Source organism: Hemiscyllium ocellatum, chromosome 18 (assembly GCF_020745735.1).
Source record: "Hemiscyllium ocellatum isolate sHemOce1 chromosome 18, sHemOce1.pat.X.cur, whole genome shotgun sequence".
In the NCBI taxonomy this organism is placed as follows: domain Eukaryota; kingdom Metazoa; phylum Chordata; class Chondrichthyes; order Orectolobiformes; family Hemiscylliidae; genus Hemiscyllium; species Hemiscyllium ocellatum.
The window spans coordinates 81,771,770-81,798,142 of NC_083418.1; the positions used below are offsets into that span (position 1 = coordinate 81,771,770).

Consider the following 26,373-nt stretch of genomic DNA (forward strand, 5'->3'; position numbering starts at 1 on the left):
GCTCCTGAATGACCTCCCCACCCCTCTTCCTACCTATGTCGTTGGTGCCAAAGTGTACAACTGCGCTGACAGTCTGATCAAAATGCTCAAATTCTCAAACTCTGCTTGAACTGTGACTTGCTGTCTAAAGGACAAGAATGCTATCAATTGGGTCAAGTTAACACTTCAATCACATTTCATAAGTGCAGCTGCCTAGCTCAGCTCAGATACCCACAGCTCAGAACTAGGAGCAGGAGGAGGCCATTCCCACCCTCCATTCAATAAGGTCATGGTTAACGGTGGGATTCTGTGGAAGCTCAGGGAACAAGAAAGGGTTACACTGGACTTAATCAGAGCAGGAAAACATAATGGGACTTGATTAGATCAGGGATGAGTTCTTAGCAGATACTTACAGGGCAAGAATAGTTTTGTATCGCTAAATGGGGGAATTGATTATCGAGGGAACACACAACCTCTAAAATGGTTATAAAAACAACAGGGGGTAACCACAAAATTAGTTTCATGTGACATGAAGTACTTCACTGAACAATCGCTGTTAATTGCAGAAATCAGCTTCAAGTGATCAAGTAATTTTTATAGAACTGAACAAATACAGTTATACCCAAACCACAGACAGCACAACATGATTGGACAGGAGCAGCTGCCTTATAACATCGATGAAGTGGTCGTGTCTTGGCTGTTGTCCTGTACCATCGATGTATCTGCCCACACCTTGACAATAAAGCCTGAAAGAAGACCATTGTGTAGTTCCTGTGCTGAGTTATTCCTTTTATCAGGACAAGGAGTACCTAACATTAACCATCGATTTCAACTCTATATTAATAGTGATCCAGGTGGAAATGATCAAGATGTGGGGAAAAAGGATGAAAACTATTGACATCTGCACTGTGAGGTGATGGTGGGACTCTCTGAAATAACTCCACAGAGGCTGGTATCCCATTACCAGGTCCCACTTTATTCACACACAGAGAGTCCCTGACACTGATCCAGCTCCCTCAGAGCCCGATCTCAAGGTGAGCAGAACTCTGACACTCCTGTTTGTATCTGTCAGCCCAGGCTCCCTGACTGAACCAGATTAACAGCCCCAATCAGGGAACTCAGGTCATCCATCCTATTATCTGAGTTAGGGAGCTGGAGCGGGATGAACTTCAGATCATTCAGGAGGCTGAGGGGGTGATAGAGAAGAGTTATAGGGAGGTAGTCACACTACGTTACAGGATAAAGGCAGCTGGGTGACCATCAGGAGAGGGAAAGGGAATAGACAGTCAGTGCAGGGACCCCCTGTGGCAGTTCCCCTTAATAATAAGTACACCATTTTGGATACTGTTGGGAGGGAACAACCTACCGGGGAAAACCACAGCAGAGGAACAGACAGGAGATTCGGTGGTGACAAGCGAGACTCCCAGGTGCCGTGTCAGGGATGTCACGGATTCAGTCTACAGGATTCTTAAGGGGGAGGGAGAGCAGCCAGAAGTCATGGTACATATTGGTCCCAATGCCATAGGTAGAGGGAAGGGATGAGAACCTGAAAAGAGAATATAGGGAGCTAGGTTGGAAGCTAAAAGGCAGGATGGGGGGGATTCAAGATGGTGGCCATCTGAGTAGAGTAACCTGGCTGAGCTCTGCACACTAACCCAGGGTAGTAATATGTTTTCACCCCACACCTTCGTTTTTTTTTAGTAAAAGTTATTGTTAAACGGTAACACAACCATTTAAATCCTTTGTTGAGTGTGTGAGAATGATTAAGGAGAAGCAAACTCGCCAAAAACAGCAGGTGGCTCGAGGCGGTAACTGGGGAATCAGCTGCAGCTCCCTCAGCAGCTGTGACAGAAACACCTGCCCAGCAGAACATCGTGGAGGAACATCCAGGAGATGAGGGAAGACACTGGAGCCCATCTCAACCATGCTGCATGGTGAGAGTGGTGGATCGCGGTGTCGGAGACCGAGATCGAGTCCTCTGCAGGGCAGATCCATGCCCTTGAGAAACAGGTTTGAGCCCTGACTGAGCAAGGTGATGACCTGGAAAATAGAGGTAGGAGGAAAAATGTCCCGGTCATTGGCCTACCGGAGGCAGTAGAAGGTGGGCAGCAGGAAGTGGTTTTGAAGACTGGTTGTCACAATTTCCTGGCTGGGTGCCAAGGCAGACCAGGTGAAGGGTGACAGAGTTCACTGGGTTACAGTGTGCAGATCCGGTCAGGGTCAGTGCCCCCACCCGGTTCTGATACAATTTCATTGCTACAGGGACAAGCAGAGAGTTATGGAAACTTCTAGAATGTTAGGGAGAGATCCTCAGGCCCTGACCTATCAGGGAACGAAGACAATGTTTTTCGAGGACTTTTCTGTGGCAGTGATCCATAAGAGGAAATGGTTTGATGAGGTGAAGAGAAGGTTAAAAGACCTCAGTATTCAGTATTGGATGAGACACACCCAGTGATGTTTTGTATTACTTACAAGGAGACTGTGCGGTCGGTTCATTTCTTGGGGCAAGCCAAAAACTTCTCGGACACTTTAAAATAATGTAGATGTGTTTATGGACATGGGCAATAGGGTCTGGTGGCTTTTTTGTCTTGCTTCTATTTCTTGTACTTGCACTCTTTTCCCAACGAAGCTGTTGTTGGGGGTGGTTTCTCTCTCCGAGCTGGGGTGGTATTGATATATTGTGGGGGGTGGGCCGAGTGCTCATTGTTTTTGTTATACCTCTGTGTTTACAATGTCCTTTGTTTGGTTTCTTCCTTTGCTTGGGTTTGGGGTTCAACTCGAGCTGGAAGGGGAGAATGGAGAGGTGTGGGGGGGGTAATGTAAGCTCCCTCTGTCGACAGGGGTAGAGTCTCCCATTAAGTGCCTTTTGTATTTTTTAGTTAGTTTTGTTTGGGTTTTTTTGTAAATAGACTCCATGAGTCTATTTTTCAGTACGCTCAGCGTGTTGTCAGACGAATTCTTCTTCTCGCAGGTCAAAGGTGATTGTAAAGGATCATGGTTAGCAGCATTCTTAAATGGTGCTGAAAATATATTGCTGGTTAAAGCACAGCAGGTTAGGCAGCATCCAAGGAATAGGAAATTCGACGTTTCGGGCATAAGCCCTTCATCAGGAAGGGCTTATGCCCGAAACGTCGAATTTCCTATTCCTTGGATGCTGCCTAACCTGCTGTGCTTTAACCAGCAACACATTTTCAGCTGTGATCTCCAGCATCTGCAGACTTCATCTTTTACCTTCTTAAATGGTTCATCTGGAATATCAGAGGAATTCATTCGTCAGTTAAAAGAAAAAAATAAGGTGTTGTCGAGCCTTAGAAAGGAGAGGGGGGAGGTTGCCCGGTTACAGGAGACTCATCTTAATGACACGGAACACTCGAAGTTGTAGCAGGGTGGGTTTGATCGGGTGTTTTTCTCGTCTTTCGTACCAGGAGCAGAGGAGTGGCAATACTCATCTAGAAGTGTCTCCCAATTAATTTATCAGGTGAGTATGGTCAGTTTATTATTCTTAAGGCCCTTATACATGTCGAGGAATATGGTATTTTGAATGTCTCCTGTCCTCCGGCCCACCCTATTAACTTTCTGCCTGATGCAGTCTCTAAGCTGATGGCCTTAGCATTGCAGCATATTATTATGGGGAAGGTGGGGGGGGACTTTACTTGCCTTATAGATCCTGTGCTGGATAGAATGCATAAAGGCCCCCCCGCCACCAAAGCTTTCTTCACAATCTAAGCAGTTGGGTGATCAGTGTGTGGAACCGGAGTTAGTCAACCTTTGGAGATGTTTACACCCTATGGGCAGAGATTTTGCATTCCTTTCCAATCCTCATAAATGCCACACAAGGATTGATTATTTCCTAACTCATGTGGCGTTTTTTTAGATTTGGTGGTATTCTGTTCGGTTGGGAATATTGCCATCTCTGATCATGCAGCGGTGTATTTAATGGTTAAGATTAAGGGTGATGCAATGGGCTCGTGGTACTGACGAATGGATCCCTTCATCCTCAGGGACAGTAAGTTTGTAGAATACCTCTCTAGGGAATTTGAAGCTTTTTTGGCCAGCGACTCTAGTCCAGCTGGTGATCCATCCATTCTTTGGGAGATTGCTAAGGCCTAGAGGGATAATTACCTCATACTCTGCCAACCCGAAGTGACAGAGGGAGAGTAGCAGCGTCTGCTCAAGGCACAACTGAAGGCAGCTGAGACGCCATATTAGAGAAGACCGTCCGTGACTGAGCTGCAATGATCACAGCCCTTCGATTCACCTTAAACTCCACGCTAACGCATACAGCAAGGAAAGAACTTTCCTTTGAGAAGCATAGGCTGTTTGAGCGTGGTGATAGGCCGGGTAAATACTTGTCATATCTGGTCAGGAAGAAGAAGGCCTCCCAGTCTATTGCTTCTATCAGGGAAGGGAATGGGATTCTGACTTACGTTGATAAAAAGATCAATGAGGCGTTTCAGAGGTTTTACTCTGAACTTTACCAGTCTGAATGCTATGAGGACAGATGGGATAAGATGGAGTGTTTTTTTAAAATTTGGATCTTCCTGGTGTATCTGCTGAACAGGTATCTCTCCATAATGCTCTGTTAACAGCCCAAGAGATACAGGAGGCAGTGAGGGAACTTCAAAGTGGCAAGGTGCCCGGCCCTGGTGGTTTGCCCAGTGAGTTTTATAAAGAATTTGTAAACATACTGTCAGGACCAATGTTAGACGTGTATAACTGTTCATATAGTTGGGATTGCCTCCTGCCATCCTTGAGAAAGGCTGGTATCTCTCTTATCTTCAAGAAAGGGAGGGCCGTGGAGGACTGTGCTTCTTATAGACCCATTTCGCTTTTAAACTCTGATTTTAAGATTTTATTGAAGACTCTGGTATTGAAGTTGGAAAGGTTGTTGCCCTCTATTGTTAAGGAGGATCAGGCGGACTTTATAAAGGGTCACAGATCTTCTAATAATGTGAGGAGGCTGCTTAACATGACTGAAGTATGGCAGCAAGGTCAAAGGGTGAGTGTTTTCTTTGGATTCGGAGAAGGATTTTGATCAGGTGGAATGGCTGTATCATTTTTATACCCTGGAGCGGTTTGGCCTGGGTAAAATGTTTACTTGATGGGTAAGAGTCCTTTACAGTGATCCTCTGGTGGTGATTCTCACCCATGGTATAAGGTCTGATCATTTTAACACGGGTCAGGGCAAGGTTCTCCTCTCTCACCTTTGCTGTTCACTTTGGTGATTGAGCCACTGGCAGAGGCCATTCGTGGGGACCCTAATATACCTGCCCAAAGCTAGGGTCAAAAGTGCGTAAGATCACATTATATATGGATGATGTTCTCATTTTTATCTCGAACCTGGCAGTTTTGGTGCCCCAGTTGATACAAAGTATTAATTCATTTGGCTTTTTCTCAGGTTACAGGATAATTTGTGTAAAATTAGAGGCTATGCCCATGGGGGGTGGGGGGGGGGGGCGTAATCTAAGGGGAATATCGGATGTTGAAGGTGGGTTTCTTTATTTGGGCCCCTCTGTTATCCCCAGTTTGGATCAATTATTCAAAACTAATTTCATTTATTTGTTTGACAAGATTAAACAAGACCTTCAAAGTCGGGGGGCCCTCCCAATGTCATGGCTAGGTTGAGTTGCTCTTAATCAAATGAATGTTCTCCCTCACTTATTATACCTTCTGCAGAGGCTTCCCTTGCTTTTTCCTGGACAAATGTTTTGGAAATTAAATGGTTGGTTTAGTTCTTTTATTTGGTGCCATAAGTGGCCCCTTACAAAATTACAAATGCCAGAGGGGCTGGGAGGAGGAATCTCCCCGATGTCAGAAGTCATTAATTGAGCTCCTTTTTATCTTTTGTCAGTGATTGGGCCTGTGAGGACTCAGCGTCGATATGGTTGGACATTGAGGCCTCCCAGGCAAAGTATCCTCATACTAACCTGTTGTTTCTGGACAAAATAAGGACAGCTGCGGAACATTGCCACAATCCCATGGTCATTAACACTGCTCTGAGCGGATAGGGGAGACTCTTAATCGGGTGACCTGTTTGAAGATGAAACATTAATTTCATTTGATCAAATAACTCGTCAGTATGGATTATCGAACAGGGACCTTTTCCGGTTTTTTCAGATCAGAGGTTTTATCCGAAAAGAGACGACGCTTCTGACTGAGGGTTGTTGATCTGATGTGGAAAGGAGGCTTCAGGCTAACACCACTCTTTCCGTGAGTACTCGCTCTCATTTGTTGGGGGGAGGTTCCTCAGGTGACATCGAGCGGTTACGGGAGGTATGGGAGAGAAAGTTAGGAGTGAAGATCACTCCAGAAACTTGGGAGGGCATTTGTGAGAAAGCGAGGTCGATTTCCCAGTGGCTCGGTGGTTAACACTGCTGCCTCACAGTGCCAGGGACCTGGGTTCGATTCCAGACTGGGGCAACTGTCTGATTGGAGTTTGCATGTTTTCCCTGTGTCTACGTGGGTTTCCTCTGTGTGCTCCGGTCAGGTGATGTACAGGTCAGGTGAATTGGTCATGGAAAATTCCCATAGTGTTAGGTGCAATAGAGGGAAATGGATCTGGGTGAGTTACTCTTCAGAGGGTTGGTGTGGACTTGTTGGGCTGAAGGATCTGTTTCCACACTGTAGGGAATCTAACATAATTTCAATACGTAATAGGACCCATGCTGTGCAGTTAAAGATTCTTCATAGGGCTCACATGGTCCCAAATCATCTTGTGAAATTTAAGCAGGGTGCGTCTTCAATGTGTCCCAAATGTAAAATAAATACAGGTATCCTCACTCATTGTTTGTGGTCCTGCCACAAGTTGCGTGCGTATTGGAGCGCTGTGGCTAGAGTAACAGAGAGGGTCTTGGGGACCAAAGTCAAGGTGGACCCGGTTTCGCTTCTCCTGGATTTGCCGAATTTGTCTCCCTTCGATGAACAGGTGTCTCAGGGAAATGCATGACTGAAATGTGGAGTTATTTAGGGAGCACTTGCTGATGTGCTGGACAGGTTTGTCCCACTGAGGCAAGGAAGGGATGGTAGGGTGAAAGAACCTTGTGTGACAAGGGATGTGGAATTTCTAATCAAGAGGAAGAAGGAAGCTTACTTAAGATTGAGGAGGCAAGGATCAGACAGGCTTTAGAAGGTTACAAGATAGCCAGGAAGGTACTAAAGAATAGACTTAGGAGAGCTAGAAGGGGGCATGAGAAAGCTTTAGTGAGTAGGATTAAGGAAAACCCCAAGGCATTCTACACTTCAGTGAGGAACAAGAGGATGGTCAGAGTCAGGGAAAATGGAGGGAATTTGCACCTAGAGTCGGAGGAACTAGGGAGGTCCTTAATGAATACTTTGCTTCAGTATTCACAACTGAGAGGGACCTTGATGTTTGTGAGGACAGCGTGATACAGACTGATCTGCTCAAACAGGCTGATGTTAAGAAGGAGGATATGCTGAAAACTTTGAAAAACACAAGGATGGATAAGTTCCCTGGGCCAGATGGGATATACTCTAGGGCCAGATGGGATATACTCTAGGGCCAGATGGGATATACCCTAGGGCCAGATGGGATATACTCTAGGGCCAGATGGGATATACCCTAGGGCCAGATGGGATATACTCTAGGTTAACACAGGAAGTGAGGGAAGATCTTTGGCGATGATCTTTGCCTCCTCACTGTCCTCTGGAGTAGTGTCAGGTAATTGGAGGATGGCAAATGTTATTCCCTTTTTCAAGAAAGGGAATAGGGATAATGCTGGGAACTACAGACCCGTCAGTCTTACGTCATTGGTGGGCAAATTATTGGAGAGGATTCTTAAAGACAGGATTTATGATTATTGAGAAAACCTTAGCTTGATTGGAGATTGTCAGTGTGGCTTTGTGAGGGTCAGGTCATGCCTCACAAATGGCATGGTGGCTTAGTGGTTAGCACTGCTGCCTCACAACACCAGGGTCCCAGGTTCAATTACAGCCTCGGGTGACAGTCTGTGTGGAGTTTGCACATTCTCCCAGTGTCAGTGTGGGTTATCCCCAGGTGCATTAGTCAGGGGTAAATGTGGAGTAATAGGGTGGGGGAATTGGTCTGGATTGGATACTATACGGAAGTATTGTGTGGACAAGTGGCCTGTTTCCACACTGTAGAGATTCTCTGAAACCTTATTGAATTCTTTGAGGATATGAGAATACATTTTGATGAAGGTGGAGCAGTGGATGTGATGTACGTGGATTTTAACAAGGCGTTTGATAAGGTTCCCCTAAGCTCATTCAGAAAGTAAGGAGCTATGGGATACAGGGAAACCTGGCTGTCTGGATACAGAATTGGTTGGCCCACAGAAGACAGAGGGTGGTGGTAGATGGAAAGTATTTAGCTTGGCGCTTAATGACCAGTGGTGTTTCACAGAGATCGGTTCTGGGACTTCTGATTTTTGCGATTTTTATAAATAACTTAGATGAGGAAGTGGAAGGGTGGATTAGTACGTTTGTCAATGTTATGAAGGTTGGTGAAGTTGTGGATAGTGTCGAGTACTGTTGGAGGTTGCATTGAGACACTTACTGGATGTAGAGCTGGACTGAGAAGTGGCAGATGGAGTTCAATCTGGAAAAGTGCGTAGTCACTCATTTTGGAAGGTTGAATTTGAATGTAGAATACAGGGTTAAAGGCAGGTTTCTTGACAGTGTGGAGGAACAGAGGGATTCTTGGGGTCCACATCCAGAGATCCCTCAAAGTTACCACCCAAGTTGACAGGGTTGTTAAGAAGGTGCAAGGTATGTTGGCTTTCATTAGGAGAGGAATTGAGTATAAGAGCAGTGAGATTATGCTGAAGCTCTACAGAGCCCTGGTTAGAGCACACTTGGAATATTGTGTTTAGTTCTGATCACCTCATTATAGGAAGGATGTGGATGCTATAGAGAAGGTGCAGAGGAGGTTTACCAGGATGCTGTCTGGATTGGAGGGCGTGTCTTATGAAGAAAGGTTGAGGGAGCTAGGGCTTTTCTCATTGGAGCGAAGAGGGATGAGAGGTGACTGGATAGAGGTGTACAAGGTGATGAGAGGCATAGAGAGGGTGGATAGACAGAGACTTTTTCCTAGGGCAGAAATGACTATCATGAGGGATATAATTTTTAGATGATTGAAGGAAGGTTGAGGGGAGATGTCAGAAGTCGGTTCTTTACCCAGAGAGTGGTGAGTGTGTGGAATGCACTGCCAGTGTGGTAGTAGAGTCAGATACATTAGCGACATTTAAATGACTCTTGGATAGGAACATGGAAGATAGTATAATGATGTGTATGTAGGTTAGTCTGATCTTAGGGTAGGATAAAAGGCCAGCACAACATAGGGCCTGTACTATACTATACTGCCCTATGAAGTCCACCTGGCTGACTTCGTTACAATCACTACATTCTCCATATAAAACTTTTTGTCAGTCCTTTAGGAGAACAACAAAGGGAACCGGCACCATCCATTATTTGCTTTTGCCCTTACTGTATTTCCAAAAGAATGAGAACATCTTGTCACAATGAGTACGAGGTGCTCCTGTAGATTCATGTGGAGACCCTGGTAATGTCACTGGATGAGTAATCAAAAGGCCCAGGCTAATGTTCTGGGGATATGGGGTTGATTACCAGCATACAGAAAGGACAAGGGCAGAAACAGCTCTGTCCACCTTGTACAGCCTTCCTCACTAACATTCAGGGGCTAGTGTCAACATTGGGAGAGCTGTCTCCCAGATTAGTCAGATTACAACCTGACTCAGTCATACTCGCAGAATCATAGCAAAAAGGCAATGTCCCAGACACCAACATCACCATCCCTGGATATATCCTGGCTCACCAGCAAGACAGACCCACCAGAGGGGGTGACACGGTGGGATACAGTCAGAAGGGAGTTGCCCTGGGAGGCCTGAGCATTGACTTTGGATCTCATGAAGTCTCATGGCTGATTACCAGGTACCATCCTCCCTCAGCTGATGAATCGGTGCCCCTCCACATTGAGCAACACTTAAAGGAAGCACTGAGGACGGCATGGGCACAAATGTAATGGGGGGGGGGGGGGGGGGGGGGGGTGTTTCAATTTCCAGCACAAAGAGTGGCTCAGCAGCAGTACTGCTGATGGAACAGGTCAGGTCTGACAGGACATCGCTGCTAGACTGGGTCTGGGGCAGGTGGGGAGGGAACCAACCAGGGAAAAATGTACTTGACCTCATCTTTACCAATCTGCCAGCTGCCCATGACAGTATCAGTAAGACCAACCACCCCACAGTCCTTGTAGACACAAAGTCCCACCTTCACACTGAGAATACCCTCCATTGTGTTGTGTGGCACTATCACCCTGCTAAATGGGACAGAGCTCAAACAGATCTAACAACTTAAGACTGGGCATCTCTGACACACAGTGGGGCATCAACACTCCAACACTCCTGGCATATCCCCCACTCAGCCATTACCATCAGGCCAAGGAATCAACATTGATTCCCTGAAGAGTGCAGGAGGGCATACCAGCAGCAGCACCAGGCAGACCTGAAGATGAGGTGCCAACTTGGTGAAGCATAAGTAGCAAGTGACAGAGCTAAATGATCCCACAACCAATGGATCAGATCTAAGCTCTGCAATCCTGCCAGATCCAGGTAGTGGTGGACAATTAAACCACTCACTCAGCCTCAATGATGGGGGAGCACAGCACATCAGTGCAAAACATAAAGCTGACGCATTCACAGCAATCTTCAGTCAGAAGTGCCGAGTGGATTAGATTAGATTAGATTACTTACAGTGTAGAAACAGGCCCTTCGGCCCAATAAGTCCACACCGACCCGCCGACGTGCAACCCACCCATACCCCTACATTTGCCCCTTACCTAACACTATGGGCAATTTAGCATGGCCAATTCACCTGACCCGCACATCTTTGGACTGTGGGAGGAAACTGGAGCACCCGGAGGAAACCCACACAGACACGGGGAGAATGTGCAAACTCCACACAGTCAGTCGCCTGAGTCGGGAATTGAACCCGGGTCTCAGGCGCTGTGAGGCAGCAGTGCTAACCACTGTGCCACCGTGCCGCCCCACGGATGGATGGTCCATCTCAGGCTCCTCTGGTTTGCCCCAGCATTACAGATACCTGTCTTTAGCCAATTGATTCACTCCACGTGATATTGAGAAATCTGGATACTGCAAAGGCAATGGGCTCTTACGCCATTTCAGCAATTGTCTGCTCCAGAACCTGCCGCTCCCCTCGCCAAGCTGCTCCAGTACAGTTACAACACTGGCATCTACTCTAACAATGTGGAAAACTGCCCAGGTATGCCCTCTACACAGAAAGCAGGACAAATCCAACCCGGACAATTACCACCCATCAGTCTGCTCTCCATCATCAAATTCATGATGAAAGGTGTCAGTAACAGAGCTGTAAAGCAACACCTGCTCAGCTATAACCTGCTCAGTGACGCCCAGTTTGGGTTCCCCCAGGGTCACTCAGTTCCTGACCTCATTACAGCCTTGGGTCAAACATGGACAAGAGAGCGGAATTCCAGAGGGGAGGGGAGAGGGACAGCCCTTCACATCAAAGCCGCACTTAACTGAATATGGCAGCAAGGAGCTCTGGCCAAACTGGGTACTGAGGGCAAACATTCCGCTGGTTAGAGTCGTACCTGGCACACAGGAAGATGGTTGTGGCTGTGGAGGGCCAGTCATTTCAGCTCCAGAATATCTCTGCAGGAGTCCCTCAGGATAGTGTCCCAGGCTCAACTATCTTCAGCTGCTCTGCCGTCAGTGGGGCTGTTTGTTGAGGATTACACAGTGTTCAGCACCATGTGCATCTCCTCAGATACTGAAGCAGTTCGTGCTCAAATGCAACAGGATCTGGACAATGTCCAGGCTTGGGCCGACAAGGGGCAAGTCACATTTGTGCCACACAAATGCCAGACTGACCATCACCAATAACAGAAACTCTAACCACTGCCCCTTGACATTCAACAGTATTACCATCACTGAATCCTCTACCGACAACATCCTTGGGGTTATCATTGACCAGAAACTCAACTGGACCTACCACATAAACACAGTGGCTACAAGAGCAAGTCAGAGACTAGGGATACTGCGGCAAGTAACTCTCCCCCTGACTCCCCAAAGCCTGCCCACCATCTACAAGGCACAAGTCAGGAGTGTGATGGAATACTCCCCACTTGCCCCTGGATGGCGGCAGCTCCAACAACACCCGAGAAGCTCGACACCATCCAGGACAAAGCAGCCTGCCTTGATTGGCTCCACATCCACTCCGTCCACCACTGACGCTCAGTAGCAGCAGTGTGTACTATCTACAAGATGCACTGCAGAGATTCACCAAAGATGCTCCGACAGCATCTTCCAAACCCATGACCACTTCCATCGAGAAGGACAAGGGGTAGCAAATATATGGGAACACCACCCCCTGCACGTTCCCCCTCCAAGCCACTCACCATCCTGACATGGAAATATATTGCCGTCCCTTCACTGTTGCTGGGTCAAAATCCTGGAATTCCCTCCCTAAGGGCATTGTGGGTCAACCCACAGCACATGGACCGCAGTGGTTCAAGAGGCAGCTCACCCCCACTTTCTTGAAAGGCAACCAGGGACAGTCAATAATCATTGACCCAGCCATCAATAGTCACATCCCACGAGTGAAGAAACTCTGTTTATTCCAGGGGTTAGCCAGTTCACCTTCTTTGAACTGCTTGCAAAACATTAACATCCTTCTGTAAGCTGGTGACCAGTACTGTATAAAGTGCCCCAACTGCAATCTCACCAGTGCCCCGTATAACTGAAGCATAACCTCCCTACTCCTGCAGTGACTTCCCCTCACAATAAACCATCACATTCTGTTCGATATCCTCATTACTTGTACACTGACCTTTTGTGACTCATGGACCATGATACCCAGATCCCTCTGCATCTCAGAGCTTTGCAACTGGGCACCATTTCTGTCAACTGCACAAATTCTCACTTTCCTATATTGTACTACACTGGTCAGATCTCTGTCCAGTCACCTCACCCCCGTACCCCTTTATAGGCTCATGTCCTCTTCACAACGGATTATAAAAATGTCGAGTTCCCTCTGGAACGTGCCCCTATGACAAGGTGTTGTTCATTCGCGTGTACAGGAATGGAGTAAAGCCTCTCCTCAAGATTTGGAAGGGGAATGGAAAGGTTTGTGACAGGTTTCCATGAAGTGAGGTGATTGGCTGAATTTGTTCTGCTTCCAATTGAGGGCATTGGCAGGGCTGGATGGTTGGACTAATTCTCCCCCTCTTTCATATCAAAGGGGATCTGAGCTAACTGTCAATGTGGACTTCATCAGCAGCAGGCTGCGCCATCTCACCCAGCACAGCACACACTGAATGAGTTCACTCACTCACTGGATCTGTGTGACTATGGGCTCCACTCCCCAAGCTGACACACTGCTCACAGCTTGTAAACAGGAGAAGATCATCCAGGTAGTTCAGAGCTGAAAAATGTGTTGCTGGAAAAGCACAGCAGGTCAGGCAGCATCCAAGGAGCATGAGAATCGACGTTTCGGGCATCTTTGGATGCTGCCTGACCTGCCGCGCTTTTCCAGCAACACATTTTCAGCTCTGATCTCCAGCATCTGCAGACCTCACTTTCTCCATTCAGGTAGTTCAGCCTTACTGGAAAGGTAGCTGCCGTATTAGCTACAGGACATGACTGACCACGCTCAGGAAGAATAAAGCCTCCTCAATTAACAGCAAGGCAGGAATATCAGCTCAATGGGAAAAATAGGCTTGGACAAATATGTGCCTGTTAATTCTCACAGATACTTTCAAACTCCTGTGATAATTGGCACAAAATTCATCACAATCACCAAGATAGGCTGGAATATTCTTGACACATATGTTAAACTACGATGAATAAAACACTGTCTGCAATCAGCAGTCTGAGCTTCAGGGATTCAGATAAATTGCCTGTAATTACAGAGACAACTGCATCAAGTCAAACTACTTTCGACAAACTTTAAATGTTTCCTTCTTGTTGGATTAGCCACTGGTTCAGCCATCCTCTCAATAAACAGGATTTTGTTGTGACTGAGAAATGCTTTAACTTCATTGAAAACTGAGGTCATTAAAGGTTTTAGTCTGTGAAATGGAATCGATGTTGGTTCTAACTTTCCATTAGTAAGTTATAACCAATTTGCTGTGACACCATCATCTAAAACTGACTGCTGATTGAACTGATTTTAGATGAAAATCTTCAATCTCATACTGTCAGTGGGGAGGACTGACCACTGTGAGTCGACATTGGAAATTAGTGAAATCCAGAAACAGCTCCTTCTGTGTGGAATAATTGAGGTGAACAGTGTCTAATGGAATTTGAGGCGATGTGAACACCACATGAGGAAGCTAGGAACAGAGGAAATGTTATTAGAGTTAGGGAGACTGGCAGGCAGTGAGCAGAAACACCAGTATCAGCCAGGCAGGCCGAATGGCCAGTTGGATCACAGCAATTTACAGATGATGTGGAAAGGCTCCTTCCCAATTTAGCAACATTGATGCGTGCATCAAACTCCCCTCACTCTGTGATGTGAACAGTGGGCCCAGCCAGTTTTAAATAAAGATTGTGATTGTCCTGGTGAATATAACATCAGCTCTAACTGCTTCCACTGAATACCCCATTATTCCTCCATTTTAAATCCATTTATCCCACTCTGCTTTAAAGCTCAATAAAGCTTGAATCTACAACTATGTTCATTTACCCTTAAGAAACATAACCGATTACATCTTGTGTCAAAACTAGAATTTCCCCAATTCAAATCAATTATGCATTCCACAGTCAAGATCCTGAGCTATTACCTTGCTCCAAAAACTGCTCCTCTTGTTCCTGAAGGAGATTCCAAGGCCTCAGTTGGTTTGGGCACCTTTTCCTTGTTCATTTGCTGCAGTATTGAATTCAATTCACTAATGACATTTGCCTTTGCATCAGTGACAGCGGGGACCTTCGCGTCCGCTCCATCACCCCAGAGCTTCGAGCTCCTCTGCTGCGGGGATTTGAGGGTTTCAGGTGGGATGCCACTGGGAGGGGGAGGGGGTGCAGGGGGTGGCATGAATAACCCATCCATGGTTTCTTCTATCAAAGCGTCTTTGTAAATTGCATTATTTTTGTTGATGATGGGCTTCACTTTGGGCTTGGGAGGAACTGGAGGCTTATCGAGAGTGAAGGTCTGCCCATCTGCATAGACAGTGAAGGTGTCCATGTTCTCACCAGCCTCTGAGGACAGGGTGGAGATACTAGAGACAGTGGAAATTGTGCTGGTCGTTTCCAGGTGATGGTCACTGTTGCTACGGCTGTCCATCTCCCCGATCCCAGAATCAGCCACACTGTTACAAGGCTCCCGTGGTGGGACAAAGCCCGTGGGCAAGGAATCAGAGTGAGCGATGGGTTTGATTGCAGCTGGATGCCCTGAGGTGGTATTGCTCTGGTGTGATGGTGAAGGGACACAAGAGCCGTTTTTGTTGTGTTTGAGCATGTCAGAGAGAGACGGCACAGCTGGGGGATCCTCAGAGCTCTCAAAACTGTTCGCAAACTCCAGCGGTGGAGGTAAAGGTTCGGAAAATAAGAATTCTTCATCCACATCAACTGAGGCAAGTGGAGGGGGTGGGATACGGAACGGTAAAACTCCAGAATCATCAACCGAACTGACAGTGAGGACAGTCTTGGTGGGTTCTTTAGAGGTTTCTGTTTCTTTCCGCTGCTCCGGGGCGATAGTTGCTGAAGAATTGTCTTTATTTCCCCCTTTCCCAGTCTCTTCCGGTTTGGCACCAAGCTCCGTGTGTACCATGAGCAGTCCCGGTGCCTTGTGCTCAGCACTGTCCAGCCCGTCCATCAGTGGGACTTTCTTCTTCTCTTCTTTCCCGCCATCTGCTTCGGTTTTGGGGTTGAGTTCTTTCCTCTGATTGGTGGAGGACTGGCTCAGTTTGGTGGAGCGAGAGCCAGAGGCTGCGCTCTCCATGTTGGATCTCAGCTTGGTGTCAATGTAGAGTGGTTTGGAGATCTCACTCTTGCTGGGTTCCACTTTGCTGGTGATTTGTTGGGGCTGCTCTTTCACGGTCCGATCTCTTGCAGCCATCACTAAGGCCAGAGGGGTGTTGGAGTCCAATTTTTTACCAGTGACAGGATGGATGTAGTTACTGTTAGCATTGGGAATGTTTGGCGCACTGTAACCTTTTGTAGTCACCGCGTTACACTCAATCTCTTCCTTTTTGGAAGCAACATTGAGTATTCGGGAGCTGCCGTGAACTCTCGGATTGCTTGGCTCTGTCGTGCTGGAACTGGAACTAGCTTTTGATGATGGGATCATGAGGTGACCATAACGCTCTTCATTACTAAACATCCCTTCATCGATGGACTTGGACTGCCTGAGGCAGGAGCTGGGTAAGAGGCCAGCCTCTTCATCCCCCAGGTCGGTGGAGAGAAAGGCCGGTGAATGGCGTTTGGCCTCAATCCTCTTCTCCCGGTCTTTCACTGCCCCAGCAATGGCAGCAGCGAAGGGGTTACAGATCCCATCATCAGGCCGAAGGTGGCCTTGGTGGTCTGAGGCCTGGCTATCGATTTCCATGCTGCTGCCTTGGCTGCTCTTGCCACTGCTGCTTGTGGAGGGCTCTTTGACGATGATGGTGGGGATGGGGATGGAGCAGGTTTTCTCTGGGCTGTCTTCGACCTTTGACTGCTTCACCAGCTGGCCCTTTCTCCTGGCTGGTTTGGCAGGGACATAGACAGCTTTGTTGGCTGTGGCCCCCACATCAGAGTAAGGGTTCTCTGGCATGTTACTCCTCCTGTTTCTCAAGGTCTGGTGTGAAGAAGCATTGGGCTTGTACTGATCTTCCGAATCCAAGGAATACTGCTGCGAATCCTGCCTGTGGTACATGGCTTTCTTCTGTCGGTCAGTGCCGATTGCACCTGTGCTTTCTGGCCGGCTGGAATTGTGACCTCTCAGCACTGAATTATGATTCGAACTTGGCCGTATTGTGCCGTAACCTCGAGGGGCAGAAGGTTTCGGTGCACTGTAAGGTGGTGAAGGAGGGGAGACCGATGGGGGAGGGGGAATATCCTCAGCAGTATCTGGCATCGACAAACTCCTGGTAAACTTTAGTAAAGGGGGAGCCAAAAATTGTTTCTCTTCTTCCAACATACCTGCAACAAAACAGAAAACCCTAACTATAGATCAACTTGATAAACGATTACAGAACATGGAAATAATGTTTTTCAGCAAAGCAGCACCAGGCTATTTTACAGCAATTCTTGTGATCCAATTCAACAGGGAGGTGACTCACAGAAATATTGAGAATTTGGGTGTAAAGACTGGCATCATTTTCCATCCATTTGTTCATCAGCGTTTCCTGTTTTTGTAAGCTCAATGGGTTGTATGTATTTGGAATGGATGGGTTACTTTACCAGGAACGGTTGGACAGACTGGGCTGGTTTCCACTGGAGTGAGGGGTAACTTGATGGAAGTGTATCAGACCCTGGATGGTCTTGACAAGGTGGATATGAATAAGGATGTTTCCTCTTGTGGGTCAGTCCAGAACTAGGTGGCTCTGCTTAAAATGAGGGATCATCCTTTCAGGACAGTGTGAGAAGATTCTTTTCACTTCAAGGGTTCTGTATCATTGGAACTCTCTGCTCAGAAGGTGGGAGGTGGGGCATCATTCAATATTTTTACATGGCAGGTAGACAGATTCTGGTTAGACAGGGTATCGAGTGCTATCAGAGGTAGATAAGAAAATGGAATTGGGAACACAAACAGGTCAGCCATGATCTTACTGAAAGATGGAGAAGGCTTGATGGGCAGAATGGCCTCCTCTTGCTCCAGGTTGGTCTTTTGGATTGGTGTGTTCTCAATATGAAACAGTAATGACAAGGAAGGTCATGGCGATGGAGCTGAAAAAGTTCCAGGTTGAAGTAATTTAGAATAAAATGATTTTCACGATTTATTCCTGAACATGTAACGTGCACCAGACACTATTTTTGTGAGACAAATAAATTGAAAAAAACATGTACATTTCCCTGCTATCATTATCAGGTAGAAATTAGTGAGTGATAATATGACACAGATGTTGAATGTGTTCCGATCAGTGTTCTCTCTCTGGAATTGTAAAGGGTACATTAGCCCATGTATTTTTCATGGATTACCAATTCATTCAGATATCGGGGTGGGAGGGTACTGGTGGGGGGAGTTAATTTTAAACTGCTCAGCATTCATACAAGAACACATGCTTTAATGCTCAAAGTTCAAACAATTTTAACATAAACTGGAATTAAGGGAGCGAAAAGCTTTATGAATTAACTCTCATAAAGAGTACCTTTAAAGTTTGTTGCAGAAATATAAACATTAATATATACTTCAGATATAGATTTGATTTCCACAAAAGGATTCATTGACTGATTTCTGGCAATCACACTCCTTGAAAATGAACACAGAATTAAACTAAACTCGTCCAATCACAGCAAAGTGCATTCTCAACACATACACTGGGGAGGCAAGGCTTCCTCCCGGGAAAGTGACTTAGTGAAAAGGAAAGATCCTTTGATAAATCCTGTATAACTGTATGAAGTATCGCTCTGTATGCTCACATGCACATCATGAATCAATTCGATGAATAAACTACAAGCAAAATACCTTGCTTAGCTTAACACTAACAGCAAAATATCACCACATTACCGATGGATTTCTGCCTTCGCATTGTTCCTCGTGGTATTTCTAAATAAGGGCTGTTGTGGCTCCCTGGGACTGTTGGTGGGATAACAGCAATACCCTGACGGTCATAGATTGACTAAGAATTAAAAAAAAAACAAGGTTAGTGATTGCAATGCTGAAGAACACTTCCTTACCCGTGCTGCTAGGGAAATGAAATACTCCAGTGAGTTCCATCGATGCTGTAGAAGCTCAGCTCACTGCTAGAACTCACACCAGCTCTCCACTGGCCTGGGATTGGCGGTTAGAGGGATGTCTTTGACCGACGGTGATGGAGGGAGAGGTTTATATTTGGAGCAGACAGAGGGTCATTCCAGAGGAGGTTCTTTCCACAACTCCCCTCTGATCATTCCCAATGTGGTGGTGGTGAGAGCTGGTCAGCTCTAGTATCTTTCTGGGAACTGTCAGGTCAAGTGTGGAGGTGGGAAATAAAGCTTCAGGTCACTGAGCACGAGAGAGATGCGCGAGGGAAACTAATGGGACTATAGGCCAATAAACCATCTGGAGCTTATGGATATTAAGGGAAGTAGTTACAAGGTTAATGGATGCACTGGTGGTAATCTCCCTGGCATCCTTATATTCTGAAAAAAGTCTCGGGGGTTAGAAACTGCCCAGGTAACACTTTTAAAAAGAGACAGCAACAGAAATGATAACGAGAAGGCAGTTAGCTTAACGCGTGTTATTGGGAAAATGTAGAGTCTATTAGAAAAGGTGTAATAGCAGAACATTCAGAAATACATTTTAGCATGAAGCAGAATCAGCACAGCTGCAGGAAGGGGAAATCATGTCTGACAAAATGTACTAAATTCTTTGAGGAGGTAACAAGCAGAATGGATTGTGGGAAAGCAGTGAATGAAAGGTATTTGGATTTTCACAAGGTGTTTGATAAGGAATGAAACATTAAGTTATTTAAGAAGAGCCCATGGAGGTAATCTATTAGCATCAGTATCTTGGCAAACCACTGGAAGACAGAGAGTTAGAATGTGGCATTGACAGGGTGGTAACCAGTAACTAGTGGAGTGCCACCGGGATCAGTGCTAGGGCCACAATTATTCACAAGATATATTACTGACTTGGATGAGGAAAGTGAATGTACTATAACCACATTTGCAAATTACACAAAAATAGTGGCAAGGTGAGAGGGCAGGATGACACAAAGAGTTTGCAGAGGGACAGAGAAAATCAGGTAATGAGCAAAACTTGGCAAATGGAACATAATGTTGGAAAATGTGAGGATTTGCACTGTGGTAGAAAGAAAAGAGGTGTTAGATATTATTGAAATGGAGAAAGACTGCCGAAAGCTACAGTGCAGAGGGAGATTCTGGGTATGGAGGGATTGTCTCATGAGCAGTGGTGTGTAGGTTGGGTCTATACTCATTGGAGTTTAGAAAAATGAGGAACAAATGTGTTGAAACATACAAGATGCTCAGGGGACCTGACAGGGTAAATGTGGGGACCTGACAGGGCAGATGTGGGGACCTGACAGGGTAGATGTAGAGACCTGACAGGGTAGATGTGGGGACCTGACAGGGTCGATGTGGAGGGGTTATTTTCCCTTGTGGGAGAGTCTAGGACCAGAATACGGTGTTGGCTATTTAAGTTAGAAACAAGGAGGAATTTCTTCTGTTGGAGGATAGTGAATCTGTGGAATTCTTTCACACAGACTGCTATCAAGGCAGGATACATGCTACTGAGCGTTGGGGGCGGGGGAAGTGGATACTTGTGGGTGTGGCACCAATCCAGTGAGTTGCTTCATCCTGGATGGTGTCGAGCTTCTTGAGTGCTGATGAATGGTGCTGAACATTGTGCACTCATCGCTGATCATTCCCATTATGATGGAGGGAAGGTCATTGATGAAGCAGTTGAAGATGGTTGGGCAAAGGACACCATCCTGAGGAACCCCTGCAGAGTTGAGGTGGAGCTGAGATGATTGAATTCCAACTACCAAAACCCTCTTCCTTTGTGCCAGGATAACTTCAACCAATGGAGAGTTTTCTCCCGTTTTCCATTGACTCCAGATTTGCTGGGACTCAATGATGTGACACTCAGTCAGATGTGGTCTTGATATCAAGGGCAGTCACATTCACCTCACTGGCACAATTCAGCTCTTTTAACCATGTTTCTGCTCATGTTATGAAGATGTCAGGATCCAGGTGATCCTGGTGGAACCTGTAGAGCGTTAGTGAGCAGTATTCGTTGACTTCAGCTATTTCTCAATATCACATGGGAGTGTATTGAACTGGCTAAAGTCTGGTATCTGTGAAACAGGACACCTCAGGAGGAGGCCCTTTCACCTTAATGCCTTCAAAGAATTGGCTGCTGAATGTAGGTTTGCTCGCTGAGCTGGAAGGTTCATTTTCAGATGTTTCGTCACCGTACTAGGTAACATCTTCAGAGAGCCTCCAAATGAAGCACTGGTGCTATAGCCCACTTTCTATTTATATGTTTGAGTTTCTTGGGCTGGTGATGACATAATTTCCTCTGGTGATATCATTTCCTGTTATTTTTCTTAGGGGGTGGCAAATGGGATCAAAGTCAATGTGTTTGTTGATACAGTTCCAGTTGGAATGCTATGCTTCTATGAATTCTCGTGCGTGTCTCTGTTTGGCTTGTCCTAAGATAGATGTGTTGTCCCAGTTGAAGTTGTGTCTTAACTCATCTGTATGTGAGGATACTAGTGAGAGAGGGCCATGTTGTTTTGTGGCTAATTGATGTTCATGTATCCTGGTGGCTAGTTTTCTGCCTGTTTGTCCAATGTTGTGTTTGTTACAGTTCTTTCACAGTATTTTGTAACTGTAAAACAAACAGGAAATGACATCAACAGAGGAAATGATGTCACCACAGGAAATGACATCACCAACCCAAGGAAACACAAACATATAAATAGAAAGTGGGCTACATCACCGGTGCTTCATTTGGAGGCTCACTGAAGATGTTACCTAGTATGGTGATGAAACGTCTGAAAACGAACCTTCCAGCTCAGAGAGCAAGCCTACATCCAAAACTTCAACCTGAGCTACAAATCTTCTCAAAACTCGCCAATTGGCTGCTGAGATAGTCGATGTAATGTACATTCTGGGGCAGACCCATAACTTTGGAAAATAACAACTATGATTCTTCTGTTCAAGAAAGGAAAGGGGCAGAAAGCATGTGACTACAGGCCAGTCAGCTCAATATTTGTCAAGTGCAGAAGTTGATTAATAACGAGGTTAGAATGGCACACTCAGAAAATCTCACTAAGAACAGACAGAGTCAATATGGTTTTCTGAAAAGGAAATCAGTTTTGACCAATTTCTGGAAGTTTCTTGTGGAAATAAGAAACAGTTTGGACAAAGGAGACCCTGGGCCTACACTGTATAGGTTGTTACTGATTATCTCCGAGCTGTTACTCACACTGTCACAGAAACCCATGGCAATGTTTGGGTTATCATCTGGAACAGTGAATGAGTACAGAATAGCAGTCCAACATTAATGTCAAACACCACAATAGGTGGGAATATTCAAAAAGAATCTCAAAATTCAAAAAAAACCACAAAAAGAAAAGATCAAGGTTACCTGTATTTGGATTTCCAGAAGGCATTCAAAGTTTAAGGGACACATGAAAGATTAATACTCAAAAGAGTGACTGGCTGATGGGAAAATGGGGCAGAGGCATTAACAGGTCATTTCCTGGTTGGCCTGAGGTAATGCCATCAAGATCAGTGCTGGTTAATGTTTGGTATAAATGCTAGATGGTTACAAGGTAGCCAGGAAGGAACTGAAGAATGGAGCTTGAAGGGGACATGAGAACGCTTTACCGGTTAGGATTAAGGAAAACCCACAGTGTTCTTATGTGAGGAACAAGAGGATGGCCTATCCAGGAAAGTAGAGGGAACTTGAGCCTGGAGTTGGAGGAAGTTGGGGAGGTCCTTAATGAATACTTTGCTTCACTATTCACGACTGAGAGGGATCTTGATGTTTCTGAGGACAGCGTGAAACAGACTAATATACTCGAACAGGTTGATTAGATTACATTAGATTAGATTAGATTACTTACAGTGTGGAAACAGGCCCTTCGGCCCAACAAGTCCACACCAACCCGCCGAAGCGCAAACCACCCAGACCTCTATATTTACCTCTTACCTAACACTGTGGGCAATTTAGCATGGCCAATTCACCTGACCCGCACATCTTTGGACTGTGGGAGGAAACCAGAGCACCCGGAGGAAACCCACACAGACACAGGGAGAACGTGCAAACTCCACACAGTCAGTCACCTGAGTCGGGAATTGAACCCGGGTCTCAGGCGCTGTGAGACAGCAGTGCTAACCACTGTGCCGCCGTGCCACCCACAAATGTTAGGAAGGACAATATGCTGAAAATTTTGGAAAACAGAAGAACAGGTAAGTCCCCTGAGCCAGATGGGATACACCCTAGGATGTTACAGGAAGTGAGGAAAGGGATTGCTGCAGTTTTGGTGATGATCCTTGCAACCTCACTGTTCACTGGAGTAGTGCCAGATGATTGGAGGTTGGAAAATGTTATTCCTTTGTTCAAGAAAGGGAATAGAGATAACCTTGGGAATTACAGACCAGTCAGTCTTATGTCACTGACGGATAAAGTATTGATCATAGAGTCCCTATCCTGTGGAAACAGGCCTTTCAACCCAACAAGTCCACACTGACCCTCCAAAGAGTATCCTACCCAAACTCATTCCCCAATACTCTACATTTATCCCTGACTAATGCACATAACATACACATCCCAGAACACTGTGGGTAACTTAGCGTGGCCAATTTATCAAACCTGCATGTCTTTGGACTGTGGGAGGAAACCAGAGCACCTGCAGGAGACCCACGCAGACACGGGGAGAATGTGCAAACTCCACACAGACAATCTGCCTGAGGCTGGAATCAAATCCAGATCCCTGGCGCTGTGAGGCAGCAGTGCTAATCACTAAGCCACCATGCCACCCTTAAAAGGACAGTATTCTGAGACACAGGATTTATGATTAATTGGAAAACCATAGTTTGAATAGATGTAGTCAGAATGGCTTTGTGAGAGGCAGCTCATGTCTCACAAACTTATTGGATTCTTTGAGGATATGACAAAACATGTTGATTAAGGCAGAGCAGTGGATGTGGAGTACATGGATTTTAGCAAGGGATTTGATAAGGTTCCCCATGGTAGGTTCATTCAGAAAGTAAGCAGACATGGGTTACAGGGAAATCTAGTTGATCTGGATGTAGAATTGGCTGGCCCATAGAAGGAGGAAGTAGATCTATAGATGCTGGAGATCAGAGTCGAGAGTGTGGTGCTGGAACAGCACAGCAGGTCAGGCAGCATCTGAAGAGCAGGAGAATCGTTGTTTCGGGCCACAGCCCTTCACCAGGTCCATGAAAGACAGAGGGTGGTGGTAGATGGGAAGTATTCAGCCTGGAGCTTGATGACCGGTGGTGTTCCACAAGGATCGGTTCTGGGACATCTGCTCTTTGTGATTTTTATAAATGACGTGGATGAAGAAGTGAGTGCGTGGGTTAGTATGTTTGACAATGTCACGAGGGTTGGTGGAGTTGTGGACAGTGTGGAGGGCTGTTGTAGTTGTAACGGGACATTGACAGGATGCAGAGCTGGGCTGAGAAGTGGCAGATGGAGTTAAACCTGGAAAAGTGTGAAGTGATTCACTTTGGAAGGTTGAATTTGAATGTAGAATACAGGGTTAAAGACAGGATTCTTGGTCATGTGTGGAACAGGGGGATCTTGGGGTCCATGTCTATAGATCCCTCAAAGTTGCCCCCAAGTTGATAGGGTTGTTAAGAAGGCGTATGGTGTGTTGGTTTTCATTGGCAGGGGGATTGAGTTTAAGAGCAGTGAGGTTATGCTGCAGCTCTATAGAGCCCTGGTTAGACCACACTTGGAATATTGTGTCCAGTTCTGATCACCTTATTATTGGAAGGATATGGAAGCTATAGAGAGGGTGCAGAGGAGATTTACCAGGATGCTGCCTGGACTGAGGGCGTGTCTTATGAAGAAAAGTTGAGGGAGCTAGAGCTTTTCTCATTGGAGTGAAGAAGGATGAGAGGTGCCTTGATAGAGATGTACAAGACAATGAGAGTGGATGACCATAGACTTGTTCCCAGGGCAGATATGGCTATCATGAGGGGTGTAATTATAAGGTGATTGGAGGAAGGTTTGGGGAGATGTCAGAGGTCGGTTCTTTACACAGAGAGTGGTGGGTGTGTGGAGTGCACTGCCAGCGGTGGGAGTAGAGTCAGAGACATTAGGGACATTTAAGCGACTCTTGCATAGGCACTTGGAAGATAGTACAATGAAAGGTATGTAGGTTCGTCTGATCATTTAGTCACATAAAAGGCCGGCACGACATCGAGGGCAGAAGGACTGTACTGTGCTGTTCTATGTTCTAGTTCCCCGAAACAACTTGCTGAACTTCTGTCAGAGAACATGAAGACCTTCCGTCAAAGTTAAGAGACTGCCTTGATTTTATATATTGCAATCAGATCGAGAATAATTGGCAAAACAAACTGCAGGAGCTTTAAAGCAAATGTTTTAAAGAATCACCTTTAAAAATGCTTCCATATCAATGTGAAATATGAGCTGTTTCTCACCTGGCACAGACACAATGGGCCAAATGGCCTCCTTTTGTATCACAGCAACATGTTCTTACTCACATTTGCCTCTGGTGCAGGGGGGAAGCACCGACTGGAAGGACGCTGTTTGATCGTTGCAACTCTGGAGTCCGGTGTTGCATTTTCTGCAGCCCTCGACTGTTTGGAGTTTGACACAATTTCATCGAGTTTGTCTGTGGAGAACAGGGGGACACAGTTTGCTGCAAACTCACAGTGTCCATTAAAACTAGAAGAAAGATTTCTGCAAACTGAACACAAAACCTGGACAATGTTTTCATGCACACGACACCTTGCTGCAAAGTTACATTCAGCACAGTCAGAAAGCTGTAACTGTGCAAGACACATGCATTGTTAATTCATGTACACATTGAGTTTTTTTTTACTTAGTGTGGTTTGAAAAGCAGTCCTCCTCTTCAAACCCTCTAAATGTGATGGATCAAGATCTATAGTAAGGTAGAAATGAAAAGTAAAGTTCAGAAAACAAAAACACATTCATTTCGGTTTTAATTGTAAACATAGTCAAATTGCAAAAAATGAAAATGACAGCATCAGGAAATCTCCAACAGTATCCTGTCACAGCATAACGCGAAAGTACATTTGCAACTAAATTGGAATCAGAGTTGAAATGTGATCAGCTGTTTGGTGAGCTATAACAACTGCTGAATAAAAGAAGCTTTGTATTCATTCAGCTTTACTCCTGTTTTGAATGGAATATTTTTGATGAAATTGGTTTAATCATAAATGCAAAACAAGTCTTGTGCTATGACCTTGGGAAGGAGCAGTAAGTTATTCTTTACTGAAAACTCAGATTTGTGATAAAGGAACTAAGTCACAAAAGTTCACTGTTCGAATAGAAGATTTACTCCATCAAGAATCTAAGAACATGCATTTCAATAAATCAGTTATATTAAAAATAAGATAAACAGAATTATTCATCTCCAAAATAAAAGATCTAGACATCACTTGACTCTACAATGTCTGCACCATTTAGATCCCAAACTATTCAAGCCAGGTATTGATCAAAACCTAGAAAATTAACAACTTGGTCTGTGTG

The 26,373-nt window shown here is 45.7% G+C and overlaps 1 protein-coding gene across 7 annotated transcripts in view; it reads right to left on the reverse strand.

Annotated features, from left to right (window-relative positions):
* LOC132824520 (SH3 and multiple ankyrin repeat domains protein 2-like) overlaps positions 1-26,373 on the reverse strand; it is a 1,314,713-nt gene that overhangs the window by 39,098 nt on the left and 1,249,242 nt on the right. For 5 of the 7 annotated variants that reach the window (XM_060839149.1, XM_060839146.1, XM_060839145.1 and 2 more), the window contains 4 exons: positions 25,703-25,762; positions 25,362-25,492; positions 18,661-18,772; positions 14,795-17,132 (listed from right to left, as the gene is read on the reverse strand). In XM_060839149.1, coding sequence (XP_060695132.1) covers positions 14,795-17,132; positions 18,661-18,772; positions 25,362-25,492; positions 25,703-25,762 — 2,641 coding nt within the window. The remainder of the gene's footprint in view (positions 1-14,794; positions 17,133-18,660; positions 18,773-25,361; positions 25,493-25,702; positions 25,763-26,373) is intronic. The other 2 variants (XM_060839148.1, XM_060839147.1) reach the window with 1 other exon arrangement.